General features: G+C 33.3%; 1 protein-coding gene across 1 annotated transcript in view; it reads right to left on the minus strand.

Annotated features, from left to right (window-relative positions):
• Positions 1-18,884, minus strand: part of LOC149782381 (nephrin-like) — a 129,813-nt gene extending 110,929 nt beyond the window's left edge. The window contains exons 1-4 of the mRNA XM_089933776.1: positions 18,803-18,884; positions 18,435-18,507; positions 6,888-7,190; positions 1,960-2,250 (exon numbers count right to left, since the gene is read on the minus strand). Of these exons, the coding sequence (XP_089789902.1) occupies positions 1,960-2,250; positions 6,888-7,190; positions 18,435-18,498 (658 nt within the window). The 5' untranslated portion in view covers positions 18,499-18,507; positions 18,803-18,884. The remainder of the gene's footprint in view (positions 1-1,959; positions 2,251-6,887; positions 7,191-18,434; positions 18,508-18,802) is intronic.
• Between the last annotated feature and the right edge of the window lie 413 nt (positions 18,885-19,297).

Below are 19,297 nucleotides of genomic sequence, written 5' to 3' on the forward strand. Positions count from 1 at the left end.
CTTCTGAAACAAGTTTACGCTTTTACTGTATTCCAATACATCAGAACAAAAATAAAAACAGACTTAACAAGACTTTATTGAGTTTCTCTTTGACAGTGTAAAGTTATCCTACTGTTTAAACATGAAAGGTATCCTATGATATATGTACATTTAAATTCCCAATGACATCCGCTTCTGTTAAAATAAAACACAAAACAAAACAGAAAATACTGAAGTTACACTTAAACGATATCCGCATTTTCGTCCTTATCATGTAATGATCCAGTCCTGGAACTGAACATGCATGTACACAGCTATGAGCTTTAGTGCAATTCTAACTGTATTTATAATGTATGGTAATATACTGGTCATTTAATCAATGGGATTATATCGTTCTTTTCAACTGTTTTTAAAAAATGTAATTGTTTCATTTATCACAAGTTTTGTTTTCTTCAAATAAATAGCCCAATAGAAAATTAAATGATATCTCCATAATAAAGACAGTTTGAGCTGATCTTTTGCAGACTTAAGGCACTGTACTTTTCAAATCAAATTATAGTTTCTTGATTAACCTCAAAGTTTGTTGAAATGGATTATAATGTCGAAAAATATCAATTCTTTTGTTCAACCAATTTAAGGCATTCTGCATGGTTGTGTACACGTGTCCCAAAATTTGATTATTCATATAAGGCAAAATATAAAAACATTACTATCATAATAGAAAAAAAGCCTAATCTGTCAGATGGGAAATGTTGAGTCAATAACCAAATCATAATATATATCTTATACATTTAACTATTTCAATGCGATTCCCCGCTTGAAAGTAATGGCGCATCTGGCTATATAGACAAACAAATGAAACAAGCAGACCAATTTCTTTCAAGATCATTTAGTGGATTTCTGTATTTGGTACAATGCATTACAACTAAAATTGATTAAGTGGAAGACATGTGATTGATGCCCCATCTCTATCTCTCTCTCTTTCTCTCTATCTCTAAAGTGATGGATCTTAAATTTATATTTCTCTGACGGCCTACCTTTCCTCGAAACGGCACCAAAGCAAAAGTATACTGTATTTATCCATTTAATCATATCGTGCATAATACCCAATACGAGTCTCCAAGAAAAAAAAGGACAGTCAAATTTCATGTGACTGTATATTTCTGTTTGTTCATTTCTGGTTTTAATTTAGTGGGAGGGAGCAAATCATTAGAAACCTATCCCCACTTCTTACCATGGTATGTTGATGAAGGTACATTCATGGACTCAATAACATATCTGGGGGAAAGGAACAAGATAAATGTAAATGTAGGTCAGTCTCAGATATATATGTATGTGTGTATAAAGTATAGAGATACAAATATCAGTATTTCCATGGGTGGCCGACATTGACTGGCTGTTCAAAAATCAATCAGAAATGTCATTCAACCGCTCCATGGTCGAGAAGCCATAGATGTCCCGGTCAATGCATGGTGGTGAATTTTAGTATATTATTGCTCCATTAAGGGGCGTCATTGCAGGGCAAGCGTTGTATGATTAAGAACGCAACTGCAATGTGGGGTGTTCTGGAAATACATGTCAGCTTTACTGCAAGTGGTTATTTTAAGAAAATAGCTCTTTCTGAAAAAAGATGCATTAACATGGCACAATAAGTCATAGTTGTGTCGATTCAGTCAGAAAAAGGCCATAGTTCAATCATGTATTGACTTTATTGCTTCTCTGTGTTATCTATGAATACTTACAGTAATATTATATTGAGAACAATGAAATCCGGACAAACAGTATGTTTAAAAGTCACTTGTGCATTCTTCTATGTACATGTTATATGGGTTGCTTCAAAGTATTTATAAATAGGGTGGCACATGTCTATGTTTTAAATGCGCTTATCTTTTACATATGTGCATATTATAGATTCAGAAAGTGAGATACGGATTGATGGATGGATGGATGAACAAGAGAGTATAAACATAAAACTCTTACCCAAGACTGCGAGCTGGACATAATTTATAGGACCTCCAATATTACATTTATACAGATTGTCATCTGACCTCCGAGTGTTGTTAATGATCAGAGCTCCAGTTGTTGGTTGCACCGCCAGGCGGGAAACAAACTCAGCTGGTAGTCCATTGATATTAAGTGTAGTCGTCCCTCTAATGTTATATGCAGTTTCGCTATGTGGTCCACTCCAAGATAGGCCTTTTATCACGGACGTCAGAGGACATGTGAGCACAGACTGGGTGCCCTCAGTCACATACACTGTCGTATTGGGGTCTGACAAAGAGGTGAAAATGTATCATAACAAAACATTTACTAGAATGAAGACCATCATAAATATTACAATACCTGATACTTTTATTTCATGGGGTGGCTCACATGTTTAGTACATGCACCATGTTTTTCGGAATAAAACATTGGACATGCAATCCATCAACACATAATTAAATATAGTGACCCAACGTTTTGGCCCTCGTGATTTTTGAGGTTTTAGGTGTATGTTTAGGGCTAAGACTGTGAATGAAAGGCATGTATTACTGGATTACCTTTTAATATATATACCATAGTTAATCTGGTTCCCTGCGTTTGTATGCTCACTGCATTGCATTCTGCTATACGAGGTCAAGTGAACGCCGATGCCATAGTGCCATGTGATCAAACAAATGTCAGCATATGGAGAGATCGAGTTAATCTAACTGCGACACATTTATTCCTTTAATATTCTGTTTATTAGTGACACAATGTGAACTTTACTAATGCTTTCGATTTGAACTATCCTTGTACCTCGTGCAAGCGTCTTTGGACGCCTCTACTTGATTTCCATACAAGTGCCTTTTGGACGCAACTACCGGATTCACATACAAGCGCCTTTTGATGCATGATGTAAATATCAGCCATTTTAAGCAGGTTTTCTTAGGCCACCTTCGGTGAAAAGCATATATTAGATACTAGATGTATTTTTGACCATTACGTCAGATCACGTGGTCAGTGTTTAAGCTCTGGTTAAAATCTGCTATTTAAAGTAATTTGGTCGTTTTATCCACTCTTCAAAATGGAGGTCGCTGATTTTGTTCAGTACTTACGAAGTTTTCAAGATTAGAATCACAACTATGAAAGCTTTAATAACTTAGATAAAGGTTCTAATATTGGTGTAGGCAGCAATTAGTTTTTCTAAATTATCAAAATTCAGATGACTTAATGATATAGACGCGGACAAATTGTTTTTGAAAATTTCGAGTACGAGAAACAGCAGCTGCGATTGGTCACGTGGCTTCACTAACTTGACGGTGAACGAGTTCTCTCAAAATTTTAAAGCACATAGAAAATTATTATGTAACAAATAATTATACAGCTATAATGATCGGACTTTACTCTTACAAATGTCCATATATAATAGATGTGTACCAAAAATGTAAAATGGTTAAATTGCTGTTAAACGTAGCATACACTACATTGCTTAAGAGTTAACAGACAGGACTATGTGTATGGAGTCGATTAGGTAACATGTGTTCTATTTATAGCTCACTTCACTGGATAACTTTGCTACATGTGTATCGAAGAGCTAAAAGGCAATATGCTCTATGAGGTAAAGGGTTATAGTAGTCATTCTCTTGCGTTTAAGCTTAAGCACCATTTCGTTCATATAATTATTTTTGCAAACATTTTTCTAGTAGGCGAAAACGAAGGAAAAGGTTATACACAACGATATGTTGTTAATATTGCACATTTTATTCAACGTCATCTCATACTTCCTTTTCCACTTGATTCCTTGGTAAATTGTACATCAAAATTGGTATAAATCGATGCACGACAGCCTAAATTAAGCCAAATATTAAGACGAAGCTATCACTTCTCCTTTTACAAAGGGGTGGAGTAACGGTAACGATTGTTTTCGAACTATTGCAGTCTTCACACCAAGCCATCTAAATCATTCTAGCTGGAATACATTCTTTGATCAATTTTACATCGATATTGATATTTCGTTGTACATAAAACCTCAGACTTTCCTAGATATTGGGATAGAAATAGCAAACCTATTCCACGTGTAGATGATTGTGAAGATATAGGGTCCAATATTGTACATTCCTAGTGCATCACGTAATTTGTAAAAGATTCCATTTTCAATCAATTCCTTGATACCATTTACAACATAATTGATTTAAAACAAGAGATGACGGTTTAGTTTGCAAAATATTAAGATCATGTAACACTTTTAGATTGAATCTTTATGGCATTAAGTTAAATAAATTAAAAATCCATTTATATAAAGGAGAACTGTAATATTATTGTACGGTCAATTAATGTCACTGGATTCTAATCTGTATTTTGTTTCAGAATACACAGGACTGATTTTTGCTACTTAGTGACAATATAAAGGATTTGAACTATGTGTCAGCTGTTGTTTTATGAATTGAAAATTAGTTATAGTGTCATGCACCCGAATACTATTGTTTAAATACCTCAAGGAACCAATTATATAGGTGTCTGACCTCAGATAAATAAAATGTCAATTGTAAGACAAAACTTTCTAATAAGGCACAACTAAATATATATTACCACTATGTACATGGTTATGTTTAAATTTCATTTATATTACAGGTGTGCTCGTGAGTTTTAGCCGTTGAAGGCAGTTCAACTTGTTTCTAGATATTTTAGCAATTTTGGTAAAAAAAATTAAAACATTATTTGTCTCAATTTCAGGTGAAGGATATGCATACATATCAGTACAAAATTCAACTGACATCAGTTGTGATAAATCTTTATAACATTTTGTTATCTGACTAAATAAGTCACTGATACAACATGTGTATTTCAGTAAGTCAGGCATCAGTACAAAATTCGTACTGAAGTAAAATTAACGAGCGGTGTAGATTTGAATAAGTAAAGCACTGACATGAATGAAGGAAACTTGAAAGTGATACCAAATTTGTATTCAAGTAAATCAGACAGTGACTCCATATTTGTATGTAAGTAAATCTGTCATTGATAACAGTTATGTATATGAATAAATCAAACAGTGATACTAGATGTGCATATGAATAAAGCAGGCAAAAATAAACCAGATGTGTATCTGAGACTTAGCAGGTTAAAAGTTGAATGAGTAGTGGTAAAATATAATAAATAGACATGTATTTGGAAAAAGTCAGAGATACCAGAGGTGTATTGGAATAAACTTTTTAGCAGTTTTACCACATACGTATTGATTAAATTAGGCACTGATAACATACATGTATTGAGTAAATTAGGAAGTGATAAGACATGTGAATTAAAATAAATCAGACAGTGACACCATATGTGTATCTGAGTACAGCATACAGTGAAACCATATGCGTATCTGAGTAAAGCAGACAGTGACACTCTATGCGTATCTGAGTAAAGCAGACAGTAATACCATATGGGTATCTGAGTAAAGCATACAGTGCCACCATATGTGTATCTGAGTAAAACAGTGAAACAATGTGTATCTGAGTAAAGTAGACAGTGACACCATATGTGTATGTGAGTAAATCAGTCAGTGACACCATAAGTGTATCTGAGAAAAGCAAACATTGACACCATATGTTATCTGAGTAAAGCAGTGCCACCATGTGTATCTAAGTAAAGCAGACAGCGACACCATATGTGTCTGATTAAAGCAGACAGTGACACAGTATGTTATCTGAGTAAAGCAGTTACGCCATATGTGTATCTGAGTAAAGCAGACAATGACACCATATGTGTATCTGAGTAAACCAGTCAGTGACACCATATGTGTATCTGAGTAACTCAGACGGTAACACCATATGTGTGTATCATTATATGTGGTTGTTTGGGATTTTTAACGTAGCTTTAACAATTTATCAGTCATATCGCTACGACGCCAGCAGTGGGACAGTTTTTAGTGATGTCTAGCACTGGAACATCATGCCGCAGACATTTAGAATGATGTCCCACCCAATCACATTATCCTGACACCAGACCAACCAGCCTTAACACTAAACTCTTAAAGCTGGGCGCCAAGCGAGGCAGCTGTTAGTACCAGTTTTGTAAGCCTTTGGTATGACTGGGCCGGGGATCGAAACCGCGACCTCCCGCATTCGAGGCAGATGTCCTAACTACTAGGTTGTAATTAAAGATGTGCCACCATATGTGTATCTGAGTAAAGCAGTCAGTGACACCATATGCATCTGAGTACAGCAGGCCTTGACACCTTATATGTATCTGAGTAAAGCAGTCAGTGACACTATATGTATCTGAGTACAGCAGGTCTTGACACCTAATATGTATCTGATATGAGTAAAGCAGACAGCAGGATGAAGTGTATCTGAGTAAAGTAGAGAGGGACACCATATGTGTATCTGAGTAAAGCAGTGACACCATGTCTATCTGAGTAAACCAATCAGTTACACAGTATGTGCATCTGTGTAAAACAGTGACACTGTATGTGTTTTTGAGTAAAGTAGACAGTGCCACAATATGTGCATCTGAGAAAAGCAGACAATGACACCATGTGCACCTGAGTAAAGCAGTGACACCATGTGTATCTGAGAAAATCAGACAGTGACACCATATGTGTATCTGTGTAAAGCAGACAGTGACAACATGTCTGTATCTGAGTAAAGCAGACAGTGATATGAAGTATGTATCTGAATAAAGCAGACAGTGCTATAACGTGTGTTTCTGAAGCTCAGCAGGTCAAACTAATAATGGTAGTCATGGAGTGTTATTATTTGCACAACAGTTTAAAAGACCATCAGATTAGGATGTCTCCATTCAAATTTTATCACTTCTGTTCATCAATAAGTAGTTGAAAATAGCAAATGTCAATGGACAATATTTAATAGATGAAGAACCGTGAACTCTTGTAATCGATGTAGTATAACAGCAGCAAATGGATGATAAATAACAGGAAATATTTTTTTTTTAATGCATACCCGTGATTTGAACTGTAAATGTATAGTCACCATCACCATTATTACAAGCATATGTACCAGCATCTGTCTTCATAGCATTAGTAATGATTAGGCTGCTTACACTGGATTCTGATATAAACACTTGAACATGAAGCCTGTTTCTCCGTGGCACAGAGTCCAGAATCAATGTCTGCCCTTGACTCGTGTATCTTATCCTCTGACCAGACTCATCAGGACCATACCAAGAGGTCACTGTACTTGAGAAAGAGTTGCACACAATGTTTACATTGTCATTCAATACCGATGACACAACAATTTGTTCCGCTGAAAAGAAAATGATTATCATTACAGTGGAGAAAAAGCAAGGATCATCAAATACCTTTATGTATGGTGATATCGCCAAATCAATTCTAATATTCAGAAATTTTATGACGCGTCACATAAAATCCAGTTGTAGTGTTATGAGTCTATGCTCTTAAAATAAGTAACAGTAAACTAAAAAGAAACGCAGCAAGTTTTGTAAAATTCTACAATTGATTTATATATTACATAGTAAAAATGAAATAAAAAAACATAAGGTGTAGTGACTTACCTGGTAGTTCACAGAATAAACAGCGAATTACAGACAAAAATCCTAATAAGGAACGTTTTGTATAAACCTTAGTGGAAATCCAAATTAAGGTCAATGCTGAACGTGTTGATGTACCTTTGATGGCCTGTATGATGTGTTTGTATCAATATTCTTTTGTTGAAGAACAGTTATGCAATTCCAGGTTTGAATTTACTGTAAATCCCAATGAATGTCTCTGTCAAAGAATGTTATTGTTTTAAGAGCATTCATTATTTCCAAAGTGCAGCCCTAATGAGCATCAGGTTACAACAATAAATATAAATTGATTCCATTAAAAAGCATAAATGAAAAATCATTTCAGTAACAAGATTATTTATTCAATTCGTCATGAAAGTCGCGTATAACCATTAAACTTTAACAGTTGTCAAAGAAAAGAGTTAATACCTTGCATAACCGTTCGTGATTGATGTTTAATTCACTAATCCCTAATTTAAAAAATCTTTCCCAAAGATATGCAGTTAACAAATATACAAAGAAAATAAACGTTCTGCCCCAAAATGAATGCTATATAAAATAAACATATGATGCAACCCCTTGATTCAGAATTTATCAAACTTCTCAAACTCCACTATTAAATTGTAACACAAATATCTGGAAAAAATAAACATTCATGTTCAGGCATTTTGGCTTAATAAACTCTCAGATTCTTTTTTCCGGACGATTTGGAGAACTACATATACAACGTCGTTTTCTTCCATGCCTAACATTCACACAAAAGCCAATAAAATCGTATACTGACTAAATTGTGTAATTTGGCTTATTACACGCAACGAAAAAGCCAATTAGTTGTCAGATGTTTCACTATTGCAAAAACTAAATTATCATTGCCTTTGAACGATATGTACTGTACATAAAATTTAATAAATCCGTAAGAAACTGCCTAATACTGTCATGTTTTATTGTGTAGCTGTTTAGAGCTCTTTTGCGCGTGTGTTATCTTGGCAATGGAAAATCTTGTTTATTTGCTGACTTTTAAATGTTCTGATCGTGTAATTTAAAAGTTTATAAAAGAAGTTTGCTACTGAAATAATCACGAGACAAATCATTTACGTTTCCGTTATCTCGTATGTGACCCAGGTTATCAGAGTACTCGGTGGAAGAATAGGCTTGTTAGAAACATTAGAATGTCCGTTGGGGCATGGCTCAGCCCAAGCTACTGCAAAAGCATCAAAATTAACTAGGTCTATAGTAATTAACTTAGCAATTATATGAATTCACTTATATCTCAGTTTTCACGAAACATCTGATAAATAAAAATACATTTGATTTGATATATAAAAATGACGTTAAGAAATACACGAGAAAATATATACAAAGGAGTGTAAAACCCCAGAGGCTCGTATCGTTGCTTATAGTTTAACTGTCAATCATACATTATTTTAAAAAATCAAAGTATGATTTTATGCTACATTTATGACTGACATTTATATTATGATCAATGATACAAGCCCTGTGCGTACAACAAAATGTTTACTATTAATTCACCGTGTTTGGCGCATCAAATGAACTCAACAGATGCTGCACGCTAACCTACCGTGTATAATAGCACCTCAAAACGCAACAGACAGAGATTTGCGTGCGGGCTATTTTCACTTATCAAGGACCACACTGTTTAGGAGGAAAGTTATTTAACATTCTCCTGCAACATGTTTGCATTTACATATTTCTGGAACCTCAAGAATGTGGACATTGCTAACAAAAACAAAACAAACCAACATCAACATATAGTTTAGTCCTAGATGTAAGACCTTGTCGATGATATATATGTTTTGGGCGTCATATCACTAAAACAAAACCAACATGTGATATGTATTACATTGTACGATAACATATAGCGATGTCCTCGCCGGTACTGATGTTAATGTCCAGTATGAAACAGAAGACATCGACGTGCGGTCAGCCACTGAGTGATAATTGAAGAATATATCATCCTCAAGGTTAATTACTCGAAAGATTGTTGCATTGGTAATTACATGTGAGGAGTGTGGCATGCTCACCTTAAAATGTAGGAAGCGGAACACCACATGTTTTTCTGTAATTTTTCATTTAAACTTTGAAAATAACATTATGAATTAGTGCCATTTTTAAGTTCATTAAAACAATTATTGTACTCTCTACTTTCCATAGTACAGTATGTGTACCTTGTCTCTTTAATTTGAATATATGATGCCACTTAATAATTCTAGAATATACGTTGGTAGAAATTATAATATGCATGTTGTTATGTTCTGGTAAGCCTGATCGCACATGACCAGCATACATGTGACTAGTACTTTGTTCACTTGTAATCTCTTTTGAGTTTTATATGTATTGATGGTTTCAATATTTTAGTCAAAGTGGGTCCTGATAAGTGCACGGAAATAAAAGAGAAACAATGACATATTAAAAAGAAGGACACAAAGACCTTTTCTGAAATATCATTTATTAAGAATGAACATTCAATTTACTTTTTGATACAGAACAGTAGGGTTAAACAAAACACATTTGCTGTGTATCGGTAACATTCATGATACACAGTTTTTGATAATATACATTATCGATACACATATGAAATGGATGGTCCTTTCATCTTTGCAAGGTCTGTCAGTGGTTAGTGGTGTCCTCATATGTGGTTTACTGATTGTATTTGTATTATACAGATTACAAAAATAAACATACTTGAAAATATTTATATGCCATTCCCATCTATGACTGTATCACACAAATCCTTTCAAGCAGACTACCTGTTAATTGTCGAAGATTGTTATTCAACATTTTACGCTCTGTTTTAGCTAATTTTGATCAGATGCATTACTGATTGCAGCCAGCAGACATATGTCTTTTGATGAAATTAATATCTATACTTCTTAATTAATTGTTTCTTATTCTTCTTTATTCAATTTATCATAACCCATATTAAGAAAAGTTTGGTATCACATGATCCGGTAGAAAAAAATTGTTTGAGAAGATATGAAAGTTGCCTTCTATCTTTAAGATATCTGTAAAATATCAGATCATATTTAACATCATAACTGGGCTGAAAATCAGCAACTGGTATCTCCATTAACACTTTTCCCAAGCTCCAATAATATGATACACTTCATAACTTTAAACATTATTGCCATCATAACTATGATAAGCTATTATTTGTGGAATGAAATCACCTTCTAATGATGAATGCTGGAATTAGCCATTGGGTTTTACTAGGTGGCCAGCATTTTAAAGATGCAAGTTTATAACTTTCAACCTTTGAAATAATGCTTCATCTGGGGCATAACTTGTATATGATACATATCATTTTGTGTCGATTTTCCACCACTTGTAAATATATGTGTATTGGCAGTGCAAAAGTAATGATGCATCAATATATTAATGCATGCTATGTCTATAAATTATTTAATTATTAATTTACGGTGTGCAAATTTCTGCTTATGTACATGCCAAAAGAAACATATATATGAAATCAATCAACAAAGATATACATTGTAGCTAAGCAATTTTGTATGATTTAAACTATGGACAGGTGTCTAAAGGTATCTAAGACATTTAAAATCTCATATCTTTTCAGATATATGTATTTGTCCTTATGTATTGCAAGCTAGCCATTCATAAATACCACGAGAAGTGTTATCAGTACGGTTGAAATGATACATACATGCCACGTACATGCATCAATTCACCACACACAGCCTATGATATGATAAATTATCAATGCGTATATGAACTGTATCGTCTTTCCATTTTTAGAAGGTCCGTCAGTAGTAGGTGGTGTCCTTTTTATGTTCTGACATATTGGTTATTATAGTGTAAGCCTTAATCGAATTAGCTTTGAAATATCACTTGACTGTTAAAGTAATCAAATACTCCACATAGGACGAGAACTGATACACAGCAACAGTTGGTGTATGTTATACATTCACTAGGGTTTACGTTCCATGGCAAATATACTCTCAGGGCAATCTTTACTCCCTTTCTAGCTGTATTGATGTACAGCTGTAGTTCAATATTTACCTAACACTTCAATATCTGTCTCTCAGTCATCGTGATCCACTCTTAAAAAAGAATTCCATAAGCCGTTATATGTTTATGAGATTAATCAGAATTTTAGCTCTGTATGAATATTGTTCTGTGCTGAGAGCCCACTTTCAGTCTTCTGTCTGAAGGGGCAAATGCACTGTTAGCTTAGTATGCTTGAGTATACTAAGGAACTATTCTTTATAGTTTTTATCTACAATATCCCAGAGCTCACGTGTATTATCTTTTGGATGCTTCTCCTCCAAAATGAGAATTTTCAATAACATAAGCTCTGCCAAAGTTTCACTTTCCAATCAGTACTTTACTGACTACTATATCAGATTTCGAATCAGCAGATTTCAAAATGCTGTATTTACTCATAGGACAGGTCCCAAAAATGGGATAGTCTCTATCCAATGTAATATGACACCCAAGCTGACATATAGTACTCTTTACGCCCTGTATGTCTTGCATTGTGATTATGTTCATCGCTATATATCCGGTACTTGTATTAGCTCTACAATGCAGGTGGAACCTAATGTTTATATTTGGTTAAAACATACAATGTACACACCGTAAGCTTCATCCTAAACAATTTTTAGTAGCAAAACGCAGATTTCGGATAATTTCTATACGTATAGAATAGTTCGTTTATATAGTTATTGATAAATTGTGGAAACAATCACACATCTGAGCAACACAATCGTCCAAATGGACAAATGTAAATACTTCCAAATGTTTAAAATATCTCGCAAGGTGATTTAAGGATACATGCAGTATCAACTAAAAGAGTGTGGTTCTGTAGAGACATACAGACAATCAGGCAGGTATACAACAAGTGTCAAAACAGATCATAATATTATAGAGAATATATATTTCTTTAGAAGTGAATTGGTGAAAAGCATGTGTTTTCCGGTAAATGAAAAATGCCTCAAGCTTGATATCTAATGACATGCCTTTTATACATTACGTGAGCATGTTTCTCCTTTGCATTTGTCATCCACTGGTTACTGGAAATATGCGCTCAAGTTTCTTTTTTTTTACAAGACCATCGATTCAGCCTTTAACATATTTTGATCATTTAGAGAGTGTTGATCCCTTAATTTCTCACAACCTTACTGCATTAGAACGATGTAGGCGGAAACCATTTTTGTTTGTAATTAAATTTAATCAAAATTATCTGTCAATCTCTTTCTTTAAACGGTTGAAAATCACTATGAGCTTAGCATGTTGTTTTAAGTAATGGGTCATGATCGACGTATAACTGACTTCTACGTAAAATATTCTGACTGCCCCATTTTGTATTATACTAAGAAATTTTATGAAGATTTATTTATAGGATATCCGATAGAGCGACGATGTTGTATCATTGTATGCATAAATATGCTCATCACGTACCTAAAATGCATCAATGAATCGGGAATATTTAAAACATTACTTTTTTAATAATTCCATTAAAATTTACAATGAATTTACAATTTAACATGATCTTGGATATATTGCAATATTAAGCATGATTTCGATACATTTTGCTGAGTTACTGCCCTTAAGTTACTTTGCACATTCTGATGATACAAACAGTGAACATATGAACCGAGGGAACACCATCTAAATACATTGATGAGATACAGACTGATTACAAAGATAACTTGTAGATATAGATACAGATAGTTATGGTGCAGGCAATTTCATATCAATGATATTAATAAATGCAAGCAAACACTGAATGAAATGTAAAATATCAATGCATCATTCTAGTTAGTACTTTGAATGCATCACCTTTTAATGCATGCATTTATTTTGTTTACTTTGTTTGGCTGTATCTTTGTATCATAGTGTAAGTGAACTTTCTTGTACTGTATTATCTCTTAAGTAATAAGAGTTTGCTTCGTCCAAGCACTAGACTATTAGATAGACAAATTGTGATGAGATACTTAATTTATATTTGCACGTGACCTGGACGGATTAGCTGAGCATCACATCGAAACACATTATGAGGGCTTCATTTTTGTTCATGTTTGAGGCTGTATCGTGAAACAAAGTGTGCATAATATGCAAAACGGATGATGGCTACTGAGATAACGAAACAAGATGTCGTCTTTCTCCGAATTTCAACAGCAATACGGACATATCAACGATCATATCAGTAAAATACACGATACCAATAGATTATTATTGCACAAATAACATTATATATAATTATTTATTTACTTATTAATTTATTTGTTTATTTATTTATTTATTGATTAACAATAAATAACAAAAACAAGTAAAATGTGTGACCCGTTCGCTTTATTGCTTCATTAATTTTGTTGAGATATTTACCTCCTACTTGAACGTGACCTGGACAGATTTACATGACATGGACATATTAGCTGCTTATCACATCGAAACAAATTATTAGTACTTCATTTTTGTTCCCTGTTTTAGGCGGTACCATGAACCTATATTGTAGAATGATATGCAAAACGGATGCTGGTTATTGTGATAACGATTCAGGATGTCGCCTCGCATCGACTTTCATGAGCAATTCGTACTTGTGAACGATCACATCAGTAAATTACTATATATATATATATATATATATATATATATATATATATATATATATATATATATATATATATATATATATAAACCGACACCCACATGTGTCTTTCTTTTTGTGTGTCTCGTCCTCCTTGTCAAACAAAGGATCGCGAGTTCGAAACTCACAGCAAGCCATATTTTTATTTTTATTTTCACTCCATTTATATGTTTTTTCTTCAAACTTTCTTTTAAACTCGAGCATTCGATTTCTTTTGCTCCTTTCTTTTTATGTTTAAACTGTCTTTATGAATCCCGTCCTGGGACTGGTAATTACGCCTTTAAAATATATAACGATACCTATCATGAACCATCACCAGCATTTTCTAAAAATGTCCTTGATACTTCCAGGTCATAGATGTATATGGATACGCATTTTACGGTAAGAGATAAACAGGCAATTATAGAAGTTAAGAAGCAAATAAAACAAATATATCTTATGTTCTAGAGTTTAATAAAATGTATAAGATATATATATATATATATATATATATATATATATATATATATAATCAGTTTGCATACGCTTCTGTCAGATCTTTGTATGTTTTATTGTTTTAATTATTTATTAATTATTATTTATTAAGTTTGTTTAGTTTAAGTATTCTGTACAAAATCCAACTTCAAGAGAACACTTATTAAATACAGTTAGGTGTCTTCTACTCCGTTTCGAAAATCTGCGCGTACTCTGTTTTAACAATTAATTTGATCTGAGAGAAAAGTAATGCAAAGTGTATTCATGTTTCAGATCGATTAAATATATTACCTTAAAACAGTGTTTTTGAGTTTTCTCCCTTTCAAGGAAAGTCAGGACTCTTGTGAAATTCAGTTCAGCCTAACACAAAATATCATCGAGAACCAATTTCAATGTAGCTATGTCGTCTTCTCAATCAAAGAAAGGTGGAGGATGGTGGCATAATAGTGGCGGTAACGGATGTTTATTTTAGAACTTGATACTCTATTATGCTACTATCAGCACCGCATACCACATTTTCATCTTTGTTTGTCATAAATGGTATCAGTATTTCTTTAAGGAGGACTTGAACATCTTGGAGAATATTTTTATCAGTATCAACTTTAAAACTAATATTTGAGTATTCTTCCTCCTCTTTCTATTCTCATCTTCTTTCATTCATTTCTCTTTATAAATTGGTTGTACATCCTCTTCATCCATTCATTGATATCGATATATGGCAACAAATCAAAGATACATTTGGATCATACAGGATGTTTTTCAGTTCCTCGAATGTATCCTCATACCGTCAGCTGATGTAATGGAGGTAATGGATCCATTAATGCCCTCTATATCTTCACTGGAGTTGTTTAGTGGGAAGTTCTCCTTTCTATCGTTATTACTAACAGTATCCATTCTCTACACATCATTAATGGCTAAGGATTAAAAGTTTCGTCTAGAAAAAAAACAGATATGATGCTAAAGTAGTTGATGAACAACTCATCTGTGATAATATATTGTATGAGACCACTGTAATTGCTGATAAATATGTTCAGAAATGAATCAACATGTTAATATAAAGAAGATATTTTTAAAGTGTAGATATCATCTGATAATCGAAGCCTGAAGCTGTCTTTAACCAGTAGTGTTTATTATAATAAACACTAGAATGGGAAAGGAATGTCGAGCGCCATTCTCTCGTTATTTTAAGGTGGTTCACATCTAAGGGCGCCGCAAGCCAATTTTTATCTTTTTCAAACATCGAAAGCAAAAGGATTCAATAATTCGGAATTGCTCTAGGAGATCTTGGTCATCTAGACTAGGTGAATGACACACGTAATGGGGTCAGAGAGTTTCAGATTTCATAGAACTTCTTGCTAGAAAAAGCTCACCATGCAGAAGGCAGCCTTTGGGGAAAGAAAGACAGGCACATATACCTTGTGACTTTTTTTCATAGAGACACGAACCTTCAGAGAGATATCATCTTATGTTTGAACATGATGTTGCATTTTATGTAATTCGATACCAATGTGATCACTACTTGATGTGCCCACACATTTGTGCAATGAAAACATTAATTTATGAAACTGAAGAACAATTATGTCTCTAAGAGCATTTTCTGTGTCGGTTTCTATATTCTCGGGTTGATGGATACTTTTCTGATGGATAGAAATTACATTTATTGCATAATCAGCAAACTTCCGATCAGCATATCGTTGACAGAACATGAAGCACATCTGATTGAGTTCCTGTCCCTTTTCTTAAAACTCTTTACTTAATCCAAAGAATTCCCATTTACTTTCCTGCTCATCTTCATAGTCTGACATTTCTTAACGTCATTCGAAGCGTTGAATTTTAGTCCACTCGCTGTCGGTGAGCTGTGTTTTATAATCAATAATTAAACAGTGATGACTCACCCTTCATGTTTTGTTGCTTTTTAATTGTTTCTTCATAGAGACCCAAAATTAAATTTCAACAGACGCTAGTTGTTGATAAAGATCCCATGTTGATTTGTTCGATTTGTTTGAAGATATAGACTGTGTTTGTTGTTCTAAAAGTTAATCACATACAATTATAGAAACTTGGAAGTAATCATAGTGATGAAACATATATCGAACGAAAGACGACAACGAAGCCAATTCATTTTCTTCTCTCAGGATTATCCCAGTAACCCACTTCTGTACATCTTGCAACATATTTTCTTCCTTCATTATTTTATTCATATAATTAATCGAATGGTTAGATTTAAGGAAATTTACTAGATCATCTCTGCTTTGAACGTTCCATCTTCTATTTTATTAAAGGGTACATACTCCAGTGATGGTATACAGATGGAAACCAGCTAAAGAATGAGATTATTTAACTATCTGACGTCAATACTTTAGTCAAATTAGATATGCACTTAAAATATAAAGATAGAATGTTTTTACTATGTTATATATATATATATATATATATATATATATATATATATATATATATATATATATATATATATATATATATATATATATATATATATATATATATATATATTGGAAGATAAAAGACTACAATCATTACTGATGAAAGAGATACGAAATGGACGTACATTTGAACTACAAAGGCGTATAACCATTGTATAATTTGCTTCCACTTGTTGCTTGATAGCTATTTACACAAGACTGGTGTCAGATATAATCAACGGTACGATTAAATGCTTTTATAATCTTACATGTTCAATTATGCTAATGACCATATTCTCTGTCAATGTTATTAATAAACAGTAGAGCAGTATATTACTATTATCTAATGACGATACACTTCAAACATAAATAAACATACAATACCATGCATTAGGTACTTCTTGATGCAATTATACAAATAAATGACCAACACGAGAATTAAAGCGACAATAACTCTGGGTTTCTTGATTTGTGGATTTTGGAGAGGGCACTGTTATTGAACTTAAGTTATCGTTATTGAAATGCTATTGAACTTAAACTGAATTGATACTATAAACAGTTGGCAATTACTGTGTTATAAAGTTATTAGATTTGTAAAATTTCAAATATATAGCATATCAAACAGACGTTTACGATAGGAGGTACATCGTTGTGATACACTGAGTAAGTGATATTGCAAAATACTGAATACAAGTAATATATAATTCTTACCATATCTTCCTCTTGGAATTCTTCATTATATTACATACTCCGTGTCTTCAAGATAAAACCGTAAATATTCTTGTGAAAGTCACAAAAGTATTCAGACAATGTAATTGGAGCGCATGTCAATCAAGCACATAACAAAAACAGTTAGATTATCTTTTATTGGTACAAAATATAGACCCACAATCTATTATGCCCAACATAATATAGAAATCCCATATTTAAAACTAGCTTTCAAACACTGGGATCTGAAATAAGGGCATTTTAACTGGACAGTTAGCTGGGAGTCTAAACTCAGTTAACTTTGACACTAGTGAAATTCACGCTTACTGATAACTAGGTGATAACAGATAAAGGAAACACTGGATGGTAAGCATAATAATCTAGAGCTATGCAGAATTGGGGCCTGTCTTAGGAGTGTATTAGGGTTTTAGCATCATCATTCATCTGCAGCTTGGTACATGTCATACAAATTAACAAAGCGCGGAATATGTACTTGTCACAGGAATAATAATAATAATATATATTTCAACATACCCAGGATGGCAGCCACATTCATAATCGAAGGGACACCAGTTTTATTTACCAGAAAAATGATCTCAGGAATAAACTTGTGCCAGACATCAATTATTTCTGCTAAGTAGCGTAGGACATGCTAACTAATTGATAATGAATCCTAGACAATACATTGACAATAAAATGAGCATTCTAGTCTTTAAACAGGAAAGGACAACATTAAAAATTATAAATCTTACCACGTAATGAAAATGTCATCATCAAAACATAACTGGTAAGGAATATAGTACTTGCTTGCCACATGATTTAAGGCTGCAAAAGAATATGTTTCCATTATAAAACATGGATAAATCAAATCTGGATTATACCAGGAAAGAAAAGTTTGAAGTTTACTTGAACAGAACTTGTACTTTCACAATTAATTGTCACATACGAAAAATGTAAAAAAAATATTTATCATTTTACAGATATCTTTTTATTGTACTGCCACAATGACCTTATATGTAAAGCATATTATAGATCAATATTTACTGCCATAGCAACTGCACTTGTAACACCTTTATATATGTAGCTGTTTTTTCATGGGTTAAAATTATGCAATACATACCCACTATTATGCAGCGTTATTCTGTTTTGTGTCAAGAAAAAAAAGGATCCAGTCAATACATCCTGCTTCAGAGTAGAGATCTGTAAATAAGACATGGTCAAATTGTACATACTGCATACATATAGATCTAGTCATCTTTTTACCTAGACAATGATTAGACCAGGACGTTGGAGCAGGGTGGGAAGAGTGCATTCAGCAATGACATTAAGAAATGAGTTTTACCCACAACAAAAATATGTTTTAATATCAACAATAGCATATCCATCACAACTAAAAAAAAAAAACTTAATTTATCAGGTGGGCAGGTTGATTCGTTAAACTGATAAAAATATAGAAAAATATAAACTACTCACCAATGAGAGACAGATTCACTTTAAAGAATAATATGGGTCCCCAGGAGAAAATTAATGATGTGCTAGAAGAGAAGTTAGTATCGGATCGCCATAATGCTGCATCATGATATCCTCCAAAGGCAGAATTATTTAGACAAGTCCA

The sequence above is a fragment of the Sinohyriopsis cumingii genome, chromosome 15, assembly GCF_028554795.1.
Source record: "Sinohyriopsis cumingii isolate HCF-2022 chromosome 15, ASM2855479v2, whole genome shotgun sequence".
NCBI lineage: Eukaryota > Metazoa > Mollusca > Bivalvia > Unionida > Unionidae > Sinohyriopsis > Sinohyriopsis cumingii.